The sequence below is a fragment of the Solanum dulcamara genome, chromosome 9, assembly GCF_947179165.1.
Source record: "Solanum dulcamara chromosome 9, daSolDulc1.2, whole genome shotgun sequence".
Taxonomy (NCBI): Eukaryota; Viridiplantae; Streptophyta; class Magnoliopsida; order Solanales; family Solanaceae; genus Solanum; species Solanum dulcamara.
Genome location: NC_077245.1, coordinates 40,438,381 through 40,457,695, shown reverse-complemented (window position 1 = coordinate 40,457,695; position 19,315 = coordinate 40,438,381). Strand labels below are relative to the sequence as shown.

General features: G+C 37.1%; 1 protein-coding gene across 1 annotated transcript; it reads left to right on the top strand.

Moving 5' to 3' along the window:
* Positions 1-3,740: 3,740 nt before the first annotated feature.
* LOC129902999 (uncharacterized) lies at positions 3,741-5,197 on the top strand. The gene is made up of 4 exons (XM_055978472.1): positions 3,741-3,824; positions 4,150-4,311; positions 4,774-4,836; positions 4,962-5,197. The coding sequence occupies exons 1-4, from the start codon at positions 3,783-3,785 to the stop codon at positions 5,175-5,177; spliced, it is 483 nt and encodes a 160-aa protein (XP_055834447.1). The 5' UTR covers positions 3,741-3,782; the 3' UTR covers positions 5,178-5,197.
* The last annotated feature ends 14,118 nt before the right edge of the window (positions 5,198-19,315 follow it).

Below are 19,315 nucleotides of genomic sequence, written 5' to 3'. Positions count from 1 at the left end.
TGTTGCAAGTATACCAACCAATTGGGGGTAAAATCCATCTAACTTGTGTTACCTTCACTCTTGCCTTGCCTCCCTCTAGCATTTGTATCAGATTTTTCCATTCCGCAGGGATAGTTTTAATTGATGGATTTCTATATAGTACTTGTCTTTGAATAGAGATTAAGACTAGATAAATAACTGGAGTAGTAATCTTCCTATGCCCATGCTTAATACCATTTCTTCTCTTCCAAAGTTCCCACAATATAATTGATGGTACTGCAGCATATACTTGTTTCAATCTATTTGTTACTGGTGCCTTCCACCAGTTCACAATTAACTGTTGTAGTTGTACCCTCTCCATGCTTATTCCTGCAGCCTTGCAAAAAAAGGACCAAGTTCTCTTAGCCGTATCTGATGTTAGGAAAAGATGATGTATAGTCTCCTCTCTAGGATTTATACAACACCAACACTTTGATCCTAAATTAAAGTTCATCTTCTTTAAAACATCATCAGTAGGAATTTTGCCTTTCCAACATCTCCACAGAAAGAAGGAAATTTTAAAAGGCAACCCTTTTATCCACATGAACTTATAAATGTCCAGTTGTGGTCCCTTAACCTAACAAAATCCCAAGTTGATTTAATAGTAAATTCTCCACTTGTGTCTAGTATCCACCATGGTCTATCAAGGTCTCTTTCTTCCTTGGGTATGGTTACATTCTGTGTTATATGGTGAACAATGTCTTTAGAAAGTACTTCCATCAATTTTTTCTTATTCCACCTCCCCTGTACTACCATTTCTTTGACATTATGAATTCTTGCATCATAAGTATTCCCTGGATTTACATAGTATAAAGCTGGCCAGTCCAATTATCAAACCAGAAAAGTGAGTCCCCTTTTCTAACTTGCCACCAAATTTGATGTTCTATTAAGTCCCTGGCTTCTAGCATTCTTTTCCAAGTTTGTGACCCTTGTTTCCATTGTACCACTATAGCATTTTCTCTTCTACAATACTTGTTGGTCATATATTCACTCCACAAGGTAGGTTTTGTCCTGAAGTTCCACCAGAGTTTGCAAAAGAGTGCTAATGCCACATCATGTAATGATCTAAAACCTAGTCCTCCTTCTGTAGTAGGAACACACACCTTCTTCCAAGCCACCCAGTGTCTACTCTTTCCCCCAATAGTATTGCTCCAAAAAACCTGGGCAAACATCTTATGTATATGTCTGATGATTCCAATAGGGGGGTTAACCGCTGATAACATGTGTATTGGCATGCTTTGAAGTACATGTTTAATAAGAATTGCCCTTCCTCCAAAAGACAACATTTTACCCTTCCATCCTTGTAATCTATTCATGATTTTAAGAGTCAAAGTATAAAAGAATTTCTTCTTTCTCCTACAATGATAGATAGGACAGCCCAAGTACATGAAAGGAAAATCTTTTCTCTTAATGCCAGTTACAATCTCAACTGTGATACTGATGTCTCCTGAAACTTTCTTATGCATATAAACAGCACTTTTGTCCATATTAATCTTCTGACCAGAAGTCTGCTCATAATTTCTCAAGATTCTCATTATTTTTTGCAAAGACACCACATCTGCTGAAGTAAAGATGATCATGTCATCTGCATATGCAAGATGATTTATTTTTGGACTCCACTTAGGCATACCAAAACCTTTAAACTGAATATTTTGATGAAGTGCATTTAAACTTCTTGTTAGGACTTCTGCTGCCATTATGAATAAGGTAGGGGAAAGAGGGTCCCCTTGCTTTACTCCTCTGGTAGATTGGAAAAATCCTTGTTGTTGCCCATTAACCAACACAGAGTACCAGTTATTACTAACAATCCTATAGACCATGTCTATAATCTTTTCTGAAAATCCCATTTGTCTAAGTACCTTAGTTAAGAACACCCAAGATACCCTGTCATAGGCTTTTTCCATATCCAGCTTTAATATCACATTTGCATCTTTTGTTCTCAGTCTTATATCTGAAACAATTTCTTGAGTCAATAGTATATTCTCCACAATACTTCTATTTTTGACAAAACCAGCTTGATTGAGAGATATTATATTAGATAGTTTAGAAATCAATCTCTCATGTATCAGTCTAGAAAAGATTTTGTTTACGAAATTACTCAAACTAATTGGTCTCATATCAGAGAAGGTGTTAACCCTTTCTTTCTTTGGTATTAAGACCAAATTAGTATGAGTGACAAATCTGGGCAGCTCTGCACCGCAAAAGAAAGCCTTCATCATATTGATAATATCATCTCCAATGATTTCCCAGCAAGCTTGATAAAACACACCTGTAAAACCATCAGGTCCTCCTGTACTTTCACTATTTAGTTGGAATACCACTCTCTTCACCTCTTCTTTAGTAGGTTCTGCTTCAAAACTCAAGTTGTCTTCTTCAGAGATCATTATGGGTAAATGATTTAGAATTTCATAATTTTTTGGATCTTCTTCCTTTGTAAACTGATCCGTGTAAAATTTGATAGCTTCAGCAATTATTCCCCCTTCTTCTTCTATCCAGTTCCCATCTTCCCCTTGAATTCTTCTTATTTGCATTCTTTTCCTTCTCCCCTGTACATGAGCATGAAAGAATTTTGTATTTCTATCCCCATCCTGAAACCACTGTATCCCAGCTTTCTGTTTCCAGAATTCTTCCTCTAGATGTAAATATTTATTTAAATCTGCCTGCACTTTATGCAATTCCTGTCTATTAGTCGAAGTTGGAAAATTTTGAAACTGATTTTCCTTTGTTTTTATAATCTCTTCCAGAGTTTCAATTTCATGAAAAATGTTGCCAAAAGTTGCTTTACTCCATTGTACCAAAGCTGCTTTCACTTTTTTCAGTTTATGATGAAAAAGTATGAAAGGATTTGCCATAAATTCAGTTGTCCAATTTTGTCTAATTATCTCCATAAAACCTTCCTGTTTTACCCAAAAATTCAAGAACTTAAAAGGTTTTTTGATGCTTCTATTGTCTCCTGTGTAAGAGATTAACATAGGAGCATGATCTGAACCACTCCTGATCAGATGTTTGATATCAACACTAGAGTATTTTGTTTGTAACAGTTGATTACCCAAACATCTATCCAATCTTTTGAAAATGCAATCCTCACCATTTTGGCCATTCCACCAAGTAAATTTGCTGCCTCTAAACCCCAAATCTGATATTCCACAATTTTGAATGCAGACCCTGAAATCCATAATTTCATTGATGGTTACTGGAAGGCCTCCATATTTCTCCTCTTCTGAAGTTATTGCATTAAAGTCTCCCCCAATCATCCATGGAATGTTAACTGAGGTAGATAAATCCTCCAATGAGTCCCATAAATCCAATCTTTCATTTTGGTTACACTTTGCATAAACTATTGTTACTAGCATCTCCTCTTGACTTCCTCTAATCTTTAATTTTATGGTTAAATGTTGTTGATGATCCATTATTATATGATAATCAAAAATATCTTCCACAAAAACCCAAATCTTACCAGATATGTTAGCCATGGCATGTTCCATATCCAGTCTTCTCTTATATTCCTCTATCTTGTTTGAATCTTGAAAAGGCTCCATTAAACCTATAAATCCAAACTGGTGTCTTTGATTCATTTTTATCAACCTTGTAAAAGCTTCCTTGGTATTGACTGACCTAATATTCCATATAAGAGCATTCATCATGGTTTATTGAGTTTATTAATCTGCCTTCTAGTATGGACTCCACTCCCAGGTGGAACACTTGTATCTCTTGATATCTTTCTTTTTTCTTTTCCTCCTCCTTTTTGTAGATGCTTTGGAGAGATGTCTCCTGCTCTAATGGCTGCTTCAAAATTATGCTCTAAGGTGTGTTCATCAAGGTCTATGTTTCTCCTTTCCATATTCAATTTCGATACTATTGATATGCCATATTCCTGTTGCACCATATTGAGCTCTTGATTTTCCTTCTCTTGTTCTGTTCTTTCTTTATTTTCTTGATTTCTCTCCTCATTTTCCATGTTGTTTGTATTATTATTTCCTTCTTGCTGATATTCTATCTGTCTCTCTACTTCCCACCAGGTTTGATTTTCTTGTGAAATCAAGTCTTTGCTATGGCTATTATTTTCCCTTCCTTGCCCTATTTGATTTAAATCTGGAGTCTGAAATTTTACTATGTTGTCTTGTGCTTCAGATTCTGCTTGTCCTCCTCTACTTGTGGATGTTGTCTTGCTGCTGTTTATGCTGGAATGGTTTGTGCTCTTGTTCTTCTGGGTATCCTCCTGTTCTTGAAGATTTGATGTTACGGATTTTGATTGGAGCTTACTGCATGGTGTGTGTATGTGAGGTTCCTCAGGTAAGATGCCTTCCATTCTAGTTCTTATATTGCTGTTGTGGTTATCATCTTCGGCTATGCTGCTGTCTCCTTGTGGTTGTGCTGTACCAGTTGTGTTATTGTCTGTGACTTTTGTTTTCCTTTGATTAGTATAGAAGCTCTTCTCAATCCATGTTCTAGTATCTTCTTGTGGCATAGATTCTTTATTCGTTTTATCATGATTTTCTGAGATCTCTTCTAGTACTGCAAAAGTATTGGTATTTGCCATGACTCCCTCCTTGTTCTTTGGTACTGGGGTCACTTCTCCAATTATAATCCCTGATTTATCCTTTTTATATTTGCTCCTTCTTTGCATCCATTCTTGTTTACCAGTATTGTACCATCCCCTTCTCCCTTGGTTGGCTTCTTTATTTTGGGTTTCTGTGGCAATATCTTCTGTATATTCTTTTCGGAAATCTTCTCTAAAATGTTTATTCAATTCAGGATGGAGAATTCGACATTCCTTTTCCTCATGACCTTGAAGTCTGCAGTGTTTGCAATATCTTGGTAAGTAATCATAATTTATCCTTACCCATTTTGAGTTTATTATCCCCGATTCATCCTCTTCGGCAATGTTTATCCTTTTTGGTAAAGTTGATAATAAATCGACCTCCATCTTGATTTTTGCGCAGCTTGGCCTTGTCTTGTTTGCTGTTGCCAGATCTACTGTTAGCGGTTTTCCAACTGCTGTTGCAATGGAAAAAACAGCCTCTTTAACAAAGAAATTTGGAGGTAGTTCAGGAAAGCTTATCCAAGCTACTGCACATGAGGTCTCTTCCTTTGGATTGAACCATGGATTCCATATGAAAGATCTCATTTGGCAATATCTATCATGTACTTTTAGATAGTAGACAGGGGTAGACATCATTTTAACTATCAATGTTGTCATATGAAAACTTACCTACCACTGCATATTGTAGTTTCTCCTTTTCAATCATTTGTTGTATCTCATTTGATTTCCAGGCAATAAAAGGCTCCCCATTGCTGTATGAGATTTGTTTTGCTGGGATTTTGACAGTATCTGTATCTAAACTTGTGGGTTTTAAGAGATTGGCATATGTTTGATTCTGAATATTAGTCTTTGAGGTTGTAAGTAGTATTGTGGGTTGTGTGTTTAAATTGTTGGTTGAGTTATGGGTTACCGGAGGAGGTCGTCCCCCGGTTGGTTCGACCATTCCGGCCAGTGGCTATTTTGTGGGATCACCTCTGCTGAGAGAGAAGATAGGTGACGGCTAGGGTTTTTGTTTCTCCTACCTCCTTGTTATGTATTGTGTTATATATGAATCGGGTCGTACATTCCTCAACACTATTATATTATATATGGACCGGGTCGTACATTCCTTGACATTATTATATTATATATGGATCGGGTGGTATATTCCTCGATACTAATATGTTATATTTATGGATCGGGTCGAATGTTCCTCGGCACTAATATATTATGTATGGATTGGGATGTACGTTCTACTGCACTAACAGTTATATTAGAATATATCCTTGCCATATGCCGTAAAGTCAAATTCAGCTATATAGAGTTATGCAGATATTATCACATGTTGGCCACAGATGCATTCAGTGATTGAGACTGTTTTCATGATTCATCTGTAATGTTCTTATTCTTTATAGACTCAGTACGTATTCTGTGCTGACCTCCTCTCTTCGAGGGGCTGCGTTTTATGTATGCAGGTTCAGACACGCATTTCAAAGTATCCGCCAGCTTAGAATTTCCACTCGGTTATGTTGGAGTGCTTTATTATACCAGAAACTAGATTTTTGGTATTTATCTTTTTTATGTATATATTTATTTATTCAGGGGTAGGTGGAGGCCCTGTCTAGCCATATGATACCATTAACACTCTTAGAGGTTTGTAGATATATCTGTGTGTATTGTGTGTAAGTTTTGTTCAGCTGCGTCTATACGATGTATTGTGAATATTAATATGAAATGGTAGCCTTGTCGGCTTGCATGTCCTTTCATGATATGATTAGTGGAGACTTCTCAGGAGATAAATAATAGGGATATATTTATATGAAGATGTTATGACCCATTGGAGTTCTTATGTAAGTTATCATATTGTTCATAGTTCATCTTGACTACATCTGATAGGTATGTATACGGGTGTTTAGGTCGGACCCCTATCACAACCTACGGGGTTGGGTCGTGATATATAGAGCCTTTAGGATCTTGAGGCTTGTTGGAAAGGTTGCTTATAAGTTAGAGTTTCCATTGGAAATGGATATGGTTCATACGGTATTCCATGTATCTATGTTGAGAAAATATGTAGGAGATCCAGGAGGTAATGAATATTGAAGAAAACTTGACGTATGAAGAGGTCCCGATTAAAATTTTGGACTAGCAAGTCTAGAAATTGAGGAACAAAGAAGTTGCATATATCAAAGTCCTTTGGAGGAATCAACAAGTCAAAAGTTCCAAATGGGAAGTAGAAGTAGATATGATGAAGTGATAACCTCATCTTTTCATTCTACTCAAGCCTAAGGTACAAATCTATTTATGCTCGAATTGTTTAAGACTCTTACGTTTCAGTTCTTCCTAAGTCTTTCATGTGAATGCATATTCATGAAGTTGGATTTAAATTCATGTTTTATGTTAAGTATGAAAGACTCATAGTTTATGTATATTTATGTGTATGGAATTCTTGTTGGGATGCTAGTCCTCATTCTGTATCCTCTCTATGCTAGTCAAATCTCATTCGAGGACGAATATTCCCAAGAGGGAGATATTGTAAGACCCTGTAAGTCTAAAAGTCAAAGAAGAACAAATCTTCAAGGAAATGAACTGTGTCACTTCCACGACTCAACCTATGAGTTGTAGGTATTTCTACGAGTCATAGGATTGACTCATAGAAGTGACGTTGAGGGTTGTAATATGAATAAGTAAGGTGGGGAGTCTAGTGTCAAAGGTTATGAGTCGTAGACACGACTCGTGATGGAATTTAAGAGACTCAGTCCTTAGGGTTTCTCAGACCCTGCAGAATGAGTCCCTTCTACGAATCATGGAAGAGTTCACGACTAGTAGAGATGAGTCGTAGGGAAAGTTTAGAGGGTCAGTTCTCAAGGTTTTTCTCAGATCTTGCTGAACGAGTCCCTTCTACGAGTCGTAAAGCAGTCTATGACTAATAAGGACCAATCATAGGGTATGCCCGACAAGATTTTAAGAAGGGCATTTTTATCCTTTCCCTTATTTTATTCAGCAAATTGTAGTCATTTTGGGACTGAAATGTACCCTATCTAATGACCCTAAGTCTTTCCAAACCTCTCATTGTCATACTATGTCTCAAACTCACAAAACCCTCCTCTCCCAAAGTTCGCCTCAAGGTCTTCTTCTTCACAAGTAGAACTCTAGGGTTTTCCTCAAAAAGGATCAATTCTCCTCCTCCAATCTCTAGGTCGAAATTATCAAGGTATGTGGGTATTTATTAATGGATTCTTCCATCCATGGATCCCAATTATTTTGCAACTTAGTAGCTCAATTTCAATTATGAATTTTATGAATTTTTATATCATGATTCCAAGTGCATAGATTATTGAATATTTGAAGTTTATTTACCTATCTTAGCTTATATTGGCTTTTAATTGCATAGAATTGTTAATTTATCAAATGTCCTTATATGAAGGCATGAAAGGGATTTTAAAGTGAATTGGTGGTTTATTTTAAGTATTTTTTAATCTGGTGCATTCCATTACTCTCATGCAAGCTAGCATTCATTTTAATGATTTGAAGTTGAATTGGCTAAACCCATCGTGTTGTACCATGATGTTTTAAGAATGTTTGAGTTGATTGAAAGGGGTTTTAACCCAATTCTTACAAAGGCTTATTTGCTACAAATGTGAAGGTTCTTAAAGTATGATAAAATAATGACACAAAGGGTTTCTTGGCCAAAGAAAGGATTCTATGTGATGAAGAAAATTCTGACATTTGAATCATTAAGTTTTAAGGAGCTATTCTACTGAATGATGATTTGATTTCTAAAGGTATATGTATGCTGATGTTACTATGATATTTATATACTATTTCATGGGATTTTATGTAGCACCGAATGTAGAATGTAGATGGGGACTCGACCTAAGAGGTCCTTATGTAAAGTCTCATGTTGCATTAACTATGTGCCACCAAAGAGGCCCTTGTTGGAATTTTAGGCTAGTGAATCCATGGATGGCCACCAAAAGTTAAAGAAGTGAATGAATTTTGATGGAATTCTACCTGGAAATTAGTCTACCTGTGCCAATATAGGGGGTTATGTTGGATTCCATGTAATAGCTCCCATGGTCTTAAATGTCAGTTATGGTCCTTTCACACATATGTATACTTTAAATGTTATTTATTGATTGCTCATGCATCCACTGTATTATGTTTCGTAATATATAATGTTCTAATGTTTATTCAATGTTAATGCATGCCTACATACTTAGTACATTCAAACTACTAATGCATACTCTATTGCTTATGTGTTATCATCATGTAGGGACCGGTGCTCCTCTTCATTCTCCTCCATGTGGCTAGCTCGGATTAGCTTGAAGGTTGCTTGTGGTAAGTTCCCATGTTTTGGAACAACGTCCCTTTTTATTCTAGCTTATGTTTTGCAAAACCTTAAGATTTCTATTATGGTATTGCATGATATTTGTTTTGAAAGTGATCTAGGGACATGCCTTAGCCTCCACAAGTCTATTAGTAGAGGTATGTTTGGACACAAATATATGATGATATAAGGTTGATAATGACTATTAATCTATGATGTTCTCTCTTAGTTCTATTTCCCCCCTTTTACTTCTACTTATTGTTCACCGTCGTACTTATGAAAGCTAAATGAATGCTAAGTGGCTTGTTTGAGGTGCCTTCAGGTTTTTTATTTGTTGTGTCCCATCTAGGCTCTAGGTTTTGGTTGTGACAAACTTGGTATCAAAGCTGAGGTTTTAAATGGTCCTCGGAGTCTAACATACCATGTTGAATAGAGTCTTATTCATGGTTTTGAAGTACGCATAACTATGAGTGGAATATTATGGGAAGTCTAGGAAAGTTTTCCCTTCTTTCATGATTCATTTCGTGCCCAAGACTCACTCTAAGTCTTCCTCCAACTAACTTATCTCTTTATGTTCTCTAGATAATTCCTCCACGAAGGGTGTCTCCACCTCAAGCAAGGAGTGATGATGAGTACCAAGCTCCTACGATTCCCAAGGCTCCATATCATGAGGAATGAGTTACAAATGCATAGTTTTAAAGCATCATCACCTTGTTGGATCAAGCCATAGCCAACCAAGCTAATCAAGGCGTAGCTCCTTCTTCTCAAGTGCCTACTTTGTCTTTTAGGATCGGGATTTCAGGAGAATGAATCCACCCAAATTTGATGGTTTTAAGGTAGACGAGGACCCTATAAAATTTATTAAGGATGTTTATCTAATTATTGCTATCATGGGAGTGCCTCAAAATGAAAAGGCCGAGATAGTGGCCTATCAACTCAAGTGCATATCAAGGGTTTGGTATGAATAGTAGGTTGTTGAAAAGGGTAAAGTTATGGGACCCATAGAATGGGAAGAATTCAAGGGTGTCTTCCTAGATTGCTTCTTTCCTTTGGAACTAAGGGAGGCCAAGATTCAAGAGTTTATCAACCTTTGCCAAGGGAGAATGAATGTGAGGGAATATGCCCTAAAATTCACCAAATTATCTAAGTATACTCCTTTGATGGTCTCCGAGCAAAGGGCATGGATGAGTAAATTCATCTCTAATTTTCTAGTTTGGTTTCCAAGGAATGCAAGATAACCATGTTGGTCAAAGAGATTAACATATCCCACCTCATGAAATATGTAGAACAAATTAAGGAAGAGATGTTGAGGGAGAGGTCAAGAGGGTTCAAGAAGGCTAGAGTTGATTGTGGAGGGTTCAATCACCAAAGGTCCGGTTATAGTAGTGGTGGAAAAAGCCAAAGTGGGAAACGATTCATTGGGAAAAGTCCCACCAATACTCCTCCTCTATGGTTCAACAGGGAAAAGGGTACGAATCCGATGGTTTAAAGGGAGAATGTTTGTGCTCAAGCTTTCACCGCTTACAAGAAGTATGGGAAGACTCACGTAGAAGAATGCTTAGCAGGCTCCAATGTATGCGTCAAGTATGGTAAACCGGGTCACCAATCTAGAGATTGTAAAGGTGGTGGTTTTAAGCCTCAAGGCCAAATTTCTCATTGTCAACAAGCTCAAGAGAGTGGCCAATGCACCAACCCATTTTATGCCTTGCATGTTTGAGAAGAAGTTGAGAAAGGCCCCACTGTTGTTATCGGTATGTTAAAGGTCTTTGATTTTGATGTGTATTCCTTATTATATCCGGGTGCCAATTTTTTGTTTGTTACTCCCTTTCTTGAAAATAGGTTTGATACATTACCCAAAATGTTATTAGAACACTATTTAGTTTCTACCCCCATTGGAGAGTCGATTGTTTCTAGAAAGGTATCTAAGGGTTATCCCGTGTCTATCTTACCAAAAGTTTTCCTTTGTAATCTCGTTGAGCATGACATGATAGATTTTGATGTTATTCTTGAGATGGATTGGTTGCATATGTCTTATGCTTCTATAAATTATAGAACTCGCATAGTCAAGTTTCAATTCCCAATTGAGTCTATTCTTGAATGGAAGGGTCATAATTCGGTAATTAAGGGTAGATTTATTTATTATCTTAAGTACTTAAAGTTGATTGCCAATGGTTTCATCTACCACATTGTGAGGTTTAGGGATGTCGACTCTGAATATCCTTCTCTTGAGTCGGTTTCCATGGTTAATGAGTTTCCCGATGACCTCCCTAGTATCCCTCCCAATAGAGAAATTTATTTCGATATCAATCTTCTCCCTGATACCCAACCTATCTCTATTTCTCCTTACCGAATGGCCCCGATGGAATTAAAGGAGTTAAGGGAATAATTAATGGACTTTTTGGAAAAGTGATTTATAAGGCCAAATATTTCACCATTGGGTGCTCCCGTATTGTTTTTGAGGAAGAAGGATGGGTCTCTTTGGATGTGCATAGACTACCGCCAATTGAACAAGGTAACTGTTAAAAATAAGTATCTGATTCTTAGGATGGATGACCTATTTGACTAATTTCAAGGGAAAAGTCATTTCTCAAAGATTGATCTCTGGTCTGCCTATCATCAATTAAGGGTAAGTGAGTGTTACTTTCCCAAGACGCATTTCGAACAAGGTATGGTAACTTCGAGTTTTTAGTGATGTCATTTGGATTAACGAATACATCAACAGTGTTTATGGACTTGATGAATAGGGTGTTCAAACCCTACCTTGATACATTTGTGGTAGTCTTCATTGATGATATTTTTATTTACTCTCGAGGTGAGCACTTACATAAGAGTCATTTGAGAATTGTGCTCCAGAACTTGAGTGATAGACAATTGTTTGCCAAATTTTGTAAGTTTATTTTTGTTAAAAGAGTTGGCATTTCTTGGTCACATATTGTCCGGTGATGGGATAAAGGTTGATCTTAAAAAAAAAAGAGGCAGTGAGAAATTGGCCTAGATCATTGTCTCCTACGGACATTAGAAGATTTTTAGGTCTAGCAGGGTATTATTGAAGGTTCGTTCAAGTGTTCTCTTCCATCTTATATCCTATGACGAAATTGACCCAAAAGAAGGTAAAGTTCCTATGGACGGATGAGTGTGAGAAGAGTTTCCAAATATTGAAGGATCGACTTATTTACGCTCCTATCTTGACTCTACCAGAAGGATTAGAAGGGTTTGTTGTGTATTTTGATGCTTTAAGGGTTGGTTTGGGTTATGTCTTGATGCAAAACGGTAGGTTTATAGCCTATGTTTATAGACAATTGAAGGTGCACGAGCTTAAATACCCTACCCATGATCTTGAGTTAGTGGCTGTTGTGTTTTTCATAAAGATTTGGTGGCATTACCTCTATGGGGTACATGTGGATGTGTTCACTGATTACAAAAATCTCCAATATTTGTTCACTCAAAAATACCTCAATCTAAGGCAAAAGAAGTGGCTTGAAATCCTTAAGGACTATGACATAAGTGTGCATCATAATCTCGGTCAAGCCAATATTGTTGCCAATGCACTTAATAAGGTGTCTATGGGTAGTGTAGCTCATGTTGATGAAAGAAAGAGGGAGTTGGTAAAGTATGTTCGCCGATTAGCTAGATTGGGTGAAGTTGAGTGGTTACGATTATGGTGGTGTGTTGGTGCAAAGTAGGTTCAAGTCATATTTAATAGTAGATGTTGAGGAAAACAAAACCTTGACCTGACGTTGGTGGACTTAAAGAAATTAGTGAAAGAAAAGAGGGTAGAAGTCTTTTCTCAAGGGGGAGATGGGGTAGTTCACTACCAAGACGGCTATGTGTTCCAGATGTGGATGGCCTAAGGAGTTTGATCTTGAAGGAGACTCATAGTTTGTCATATTCTATTTATCCCAGTTCGACTAAAATGTACTGAGACTTAAATGAGATGTATTAGTGGGGTGACATGAAAAAGGATAGAGCAAAGTTCATGGACGAATGCCCAAATTTCCAACAAGTTATGGCCGAACACCAAAGGCTCGGTGTCCTAGCACAAGACATTGAAATCCCCACTTGGAAGTGAGAAGATGTGAACATGGACTTTATAGTGAGTTCACCTCATACTCAAAAGCATCATTACTTAATTTAGGTGTTTGTTAATAGAATGATGAAGTCGGTTGACTTTCTACCGGTCAATACATCGTCTAACGCCGAAGACTATTTCGGTAATTGGTAAGGTTGCATGGTGTGCTCTTGTAAATTATTTTTGATCATGGTACCCAATTCATTTCTCATTTATGGAAATCATTTCAAAGGGGTCTTGTTACCAAAGTGAAGTTATACCACATTCCACCCTCAAATCGTTAGGCAAGCCAAACGGAAAATTCAAACACTATAGGATGTATGGCACATCGATGAAGTTAGTCCAACGTTCTGATAGCCTTACATACCTAGGAATCAAAGGGGTAATCAAGAATTGAAGGAATTGCTTGAAAACTATTGAACCCTAGCTTTGTTTCTTCTCTTCGATCGCTTCTGTCAAAGTTCTAAGCATGAATAAGAGTGAAAATCCCTATTGGGTAAGCTAAGGGACTGGTTTAGGGTCCCAAAACGTACAGGGTTTAGTTGGAAAAAGTTGGGAAAAGATCGAAATGTCCTTCATTAAAAAATGACTTGGGTACTTTCATGGGCGACCACCACAGTCCATAAACCTCACCAAGGTCCGTGGTGAAGTTCTAGATCCTAGACTTGGATCATGATGGGGGGTGGATTCATGGACCTAACCACATGCTTTAAAGGCCACTACAGTCTATGAACCTCACTCGTGGTCGCCTCCATACTTGGAAGTTTTTGGGGTTAGCCTCATAGAAGGGATTACGTTCCGTGGTGTTGTGCACGAGGTGTGTTCCCTCTCATGAGGTTGTCCAAAACTTCCAAGCCTGAATATGCCCCTCCTCCACGGGTCATGAAGATGAGTACGGCCCGTTATGGGTTTCATGGTCTTTGTCTAGTGAGATTTTCAAATCATTTCGAGTTAGTTTAGGCTAAGGACTTCAAGGGTGTTACAATATCTCCCCCTTGGGATCATTCAACCTCGAATAATGGCCAAGCTAGGAACTCACTCAAGGCACGAATGCAAATCAAGAACTTAGATACTCAACATTTAAACAATAAAACAATCGTTACTAGTTCTCAAGAATACATATCTAATACTCTAACTCAAAATGCACATCAACTCAAACATAGGAAAAAGGATCCTTACCATCAATTATCATATTAGAAGGCACGAAGAGATTAGAGTATTTAGCCTTCATATCCTCTTCAGCCTCTATGTAGCTTCCTCAAAAAACTAGTTTCACCATAGAACTATGACTGAGAAGATCCCTTTGGTTCTCAACTTGCAAACCTGACGATCAAGGGTATGAACTAGAACCTCTTCATAACTCAACTCTCTTTCACCCCAATACCCTTATTCAGAACAATAAGCGAAGGATCTCTCAAGTATTTCTTAAGCATAGAGATGTGAAACACAAGATGGATAGCTGCTAACTCTTATGTCAACTCTAATTCATATGCCACATTACCAGCTCTTTTCACAATTTTATAAGGACAAATATAGCGGAGACTAAGCTTTCCTTTCTTCCCAAATCTCATCATGCCCTTCATGGGTGAAACCTTCAAGTACACCCAATCATTGACTTTGAAATCCAAACCTCTTCTCCTATCATCCGTGTAAGATTTTTGGCGACTTTGAGAAGTCATCAACCTCTCTTGGATAATTTTCACCTTTTCCATGGCTTGGTGAACTAAGTCTGGTCCAATTAATTCAGCTTCACTGACTTTAAACCAAATAATTAGTGATCTCTATCTCCTCATATAAAGCTTCATAAAGAGTCAGTTGGATACTCGAATGGAAGCTATTATTATATGCGAACTCAATAAGGGATAAATGATCATCCCAATTACCTCTGAAGTAAATGATATAGTCTCTCAATATTACCTCCAAAGTCTGAATTGTATGCTCTACCAACCATCTTTCTACAAATGGAAAGTAGTAGTAAGGTTCACCCTTGAACCCAAACCTCTCTGTAATGACTTCCAAATCTGAGCAGTGAATTGAGCTCCCCTATCTGAGATGATAGACAAAGGAACCCCATGATGTCTAAAAATTTCTCAAAGATATAATCTGACATAGTCCTCTGCGACATCAATAGTCTTAACCGGTAACAAATGGGTTGATTTGGTCATCCTAGCCACAATCACCCTAATAGATTCATGCTATAGCATCCCCTTTGGTACGATGACATTTACGAACAAAAACACAATAGGTATGTCATGCCTATAGGTATGTCATGCCTTCACACTAAGCATAATCAATATAAAGACAGAACGAAGCCCCAAAATCAAGAAGGGTCGTCACCTAATATCAAGAGAATCAAGAACCATGTTGAAAGTGGTTTTCCACTCGTACCTAAAAATGGATGAAACCCTATCGTCAGGACAAAATGTAAATACAAAGTCAAGATAGGCAAGATCTAAATTGAGAGTCATGGTAATATTGATGATAAGTCACTGTACCAATTCGGAAAAAGTCCCAAGAAGAATGCAAAAAGACCACGCAATTCGTACAAGTGGGCAGTTTAGTGAAAGTTTTATAGTAGTTGAGATAATATTCATACCATAATACAAGACAAGGAGTAAGGAAAAAACCCATCAAAATACTTCAAATTTTAGAAAATAAAATATTCCAAGTTCAAGTTTATGCAGGAAACTTGGTGTTTTAGCACATAACAAGTTCTACCACAACTCGAGGAGCTCAATTCCTCTATGCCATAGACAAACCAAAATCCACTTTATCAAACAGATCCTCTTAGCTGGTATAAGCGCATATTCACCTTAAATACACAATCAAATATCTACTTAAGTTTAACTGTCTCATCATATCAAAACTAAACTTGAAATTAATGAAAATCTGCCTAAACTATCAAAATAAGAGTTCTGGACAGCTTATTGTCTTGTATTGTTGCTCAATTTCGAAGGGGTAAATGGGGGAGGTTGTCTTTGTGACCTCAATGAAAGTTATAGACATGTGTTTTAGGGTTGCATAAAAGTTTGAATCACCCCTACGGCTATTCTGTACAAAAATATATACCAAAATACCAACAGCAGTCCAGTAGGATTTCCAAAACAAAATCTTGGCAGCACCTCCCCTATACTTCATTACCTTTTTTCGAGAAGATACAAGCAATACTGGGTTCTATCACATAAATAAAAGTTATATACCTATTAAATATCTTTTCAAAATATCTTGAATCACTCAAAACAAAGTATTACACAAGGAGTTATACTAAAATTACTAATAGAAGTCCCTCAAAAAAATGGGTTTGCAACCAAAGTTTATTCCCCCAATTTCGTCAACAAAAACTTATCAACAATATAAACAATCATTATAAGTCATAAATTACCAACATCCACCCATTTAATCCAACCAAAACAACCCTTAATCCATAAGTCTCAACAAAGCAACAAACAAGTTTATAACGCTTCTTCCTCCATTTTAATCTGTTAAATCTCTAAACAAGCTTGTTAACAAGGAAAAAAGAACCTCAATATTACCATAAGTGTAAATAAACCACCTCAGTACACTCCTTCTTCCCTAAATTTTAGTTCAAAGTGAAGACAACGCAACATGCAACGCCTTTCTCTTCACAATCTTCGGAATCCGAGACATGGATTTGGGTCGAAAATGGCTTCTTAGCCTAGAAGCTCTCTCTTTCTCTCTTTCTCTCTTTCTCTCTTTCTCTATGATGTTTTGGAAAGTTATGGTCTAAAATGGAATAAATAAGATGAACTTATCCTTTAAAGGTTAGAGAAAATGGGCCTGACCCGACTTGGAATCGGGTTGGGCCCAAAATTACCACCCTGCTTGACCTTTCTGCCTTAAAACATCTATAACTTTTTATTCCTATGTTTGAATTAATACCACGACCTATGGTTGAAAATTCATTTCAATTATCTACAACTTTCTCTTCCTTAAGAAATTTTGTCTCGAAATTTACCTTATACTATCCTCAAAACAGATATGGATATTGAATTCGCATATCCTCTTCTCACTCCCAGGTTGGTTCATTGCCAGAATAATTCCTCCAAAGGACTTTTACTAAAGGAACTTTTATTGTTTCTAAGCTCTTTTGTCTCAGGGGCCAAGATTTGGATAGGTTCCTCATTATATGTTAAGTCAGGACTTATCTCAATGGATTCGATAGGAAGAACATGAGATAGGTCTAAGCGATATCTTCTAAGCATAGAAATATGGAAGACATTGTGGATCTTATCTAATTCCGATGGAAGAGCTAATTTATATGCAACTGGACCAAATCTCTCAAGTACTTCATATGGTCCAATAAATCGAGGACTTTTCGGCCAAATCTCATAATCTTCTTCCATGGAGAAACCTTTAAAAACATCTTATCTCCTACTTGATATTCAATTTCACGCCTCTTAAGATCAGCATAAGACTTTTGTCTATTTGAAGAAATTTCTAGACGATCTTGGATGACTTTTACCTTATCTTTCGTTTGTTGCACAATCTCAGAACCAACCAGTTTTTGTTCACCAACTTCACTCCAGAAAAGAGGAGTTACACTTCTCCCATATAAGGCTTCATAGTTAGGCATACCTATACTTGATTGATAGTTATTATTATAAGAGAATTCTATCAGGGCTAGGTGTCTGTCCCAACTACCTTCAAATTCCATAGTGCAAGCTCAAAGCATATCTTCTAAGATTTGAATCACCTTCTTGGATAGACCGTCTGTCTGGGGATGGAAAGATGTACTAAAGTTCAACCTAGTGCCCAAAGCTTCTTGCAATCTAGTCCAGAATCTAGATGTAAACCATGGGTCTCGGTTAGATACAATAGAAATTGGAATTCCATGTAACCTCACAATCTCCTCAAAATACAATTATGGTAGACGTTCAAGTGGGTAGTCCACCTTGATGACCATGAAATGAGCAGTTTTGGTTAGCCTATCAATTATAACCCAAATTGCATCATGATTTCTTGGAGTGCGTGGAAGCCCAGAAATAAAATCCATAGTTATTCTTTCCCATTTCCACTCAGGTATCAACAAGGGTTGTAACAAACCAGTCGAGACTTGATGCTCAACCTTTATCTGTTGACAAACTAAGCATCTATAAGTAAACTCCGCAATGCCCTTCTTCATACCATTCCACCAGTAGTGTTCTTTAATGGTTTGGTACATTTTAGTACCTCCAGGATGCATTGCATATGGTGAAGTATGTGCTTCATTCATGTTTTCTTTTCTCAAATTGTCATCTTTAGGGACACATAACCTATTTTGATAAAGTATAACACCATCCTCCCTTAATTTAAAATCAACCTTTTCTCCAATTTGAACTTCTTTGATCAATTTCACCAGCTTCTCGCCTAACTTCTGTGCTTCTTTCACCTATTTAAATAGAACTGGTTTGACTTGTAAATCGGCAGCAATAGAGCCATCAGAGTTAAATGCAAGACAAGCATTTATGGCTCTTAATTTAAGAAACAAAGGCAAGTGTCTTAGCGATAAACTAGCAAGGGCTTTATGACTTAGAGCATCTGCTACCACATTGACTTTATCCGGATGATAATCAATCATGCAGTCATAATCTTTAATGCGTTCAAGCCATCTACGTTGCCTTAAACTCAACTCTTTCTGTGTACCCAAGTACTTCAAACTCTTATGATCAGTAAATATATGATATTTTTCAACATATAAGTAATGTCTCTAAATTTTCAAGGAAAACACTATGCAGTGAGCTCAAGGTCATGAATAGGATAGTTCAATTCATGTGGCTTCAATTTTTGGGAAGCATACCCAGCCACATTCCCTTCTTGCATCAATACACAACCCAAACCATGATTAGAGGCATCACTATATATCACATAACACTTCCCTTCAGTTGGTAGAGTAAGTATAGGAGCTTATGTTAATAAGGATTTGAGCTTTTCAAAACTCTCTTCACATTTTTCATCCCATACAAACTTGACATCCTTCCTTAAGAATTTAGTCAAAGGGGAGGCTATAATGGAGAATCCTTTGACAAACCTTCTATAGTATCCCGTTAAACCCAAGAAACTCCTTACTTCAATTGGACTTTTAGGTGGTTTCCATTCAACAATAGCTTGAATTTTACAGGGATCCACTTTCACACCTGCCGCCAACACAATATGTCCTAGAAATGCCACTTTACCGAGCCAAAATTTACATTTAGAAAGCTTGGCATAAAGCTTCTTTTCTTGCAGAATTTGCTAAACAATTTGAAGATACTTTCCATGATCTTCACTATTCTTGGAGTATATTAAAATATCATCTATTAAAACCACTACAAATTTATCAAGATAAGGATTAAACACGTGATTCATCAAATCCATAAATATCGGGGGAGCATTCGTCAAC

Coding starts and splice junctions, on each gene's coding strand:
- LOC129902999 (XM_055978472.1), top strand. CDS start 3,783: ATGTCTCCTGCTCTAATGGCTGCTTCAAAATTATGCTCTAAG. Junction 3,825..4,149: donor CTTCAAAATTATGCTCTAAG/GTGTGTTCATCA, acceptor CTTGTGCTTCAG/ATTCTGCTTGTCCTCCTCTA. Junction 4,312..4,773: donor GTGTATGTGAGGTTCCTCAG/GTAAGATGCCTT, acceptor TATTCAATTCAG/GATGGAGAATTCGACATTCC.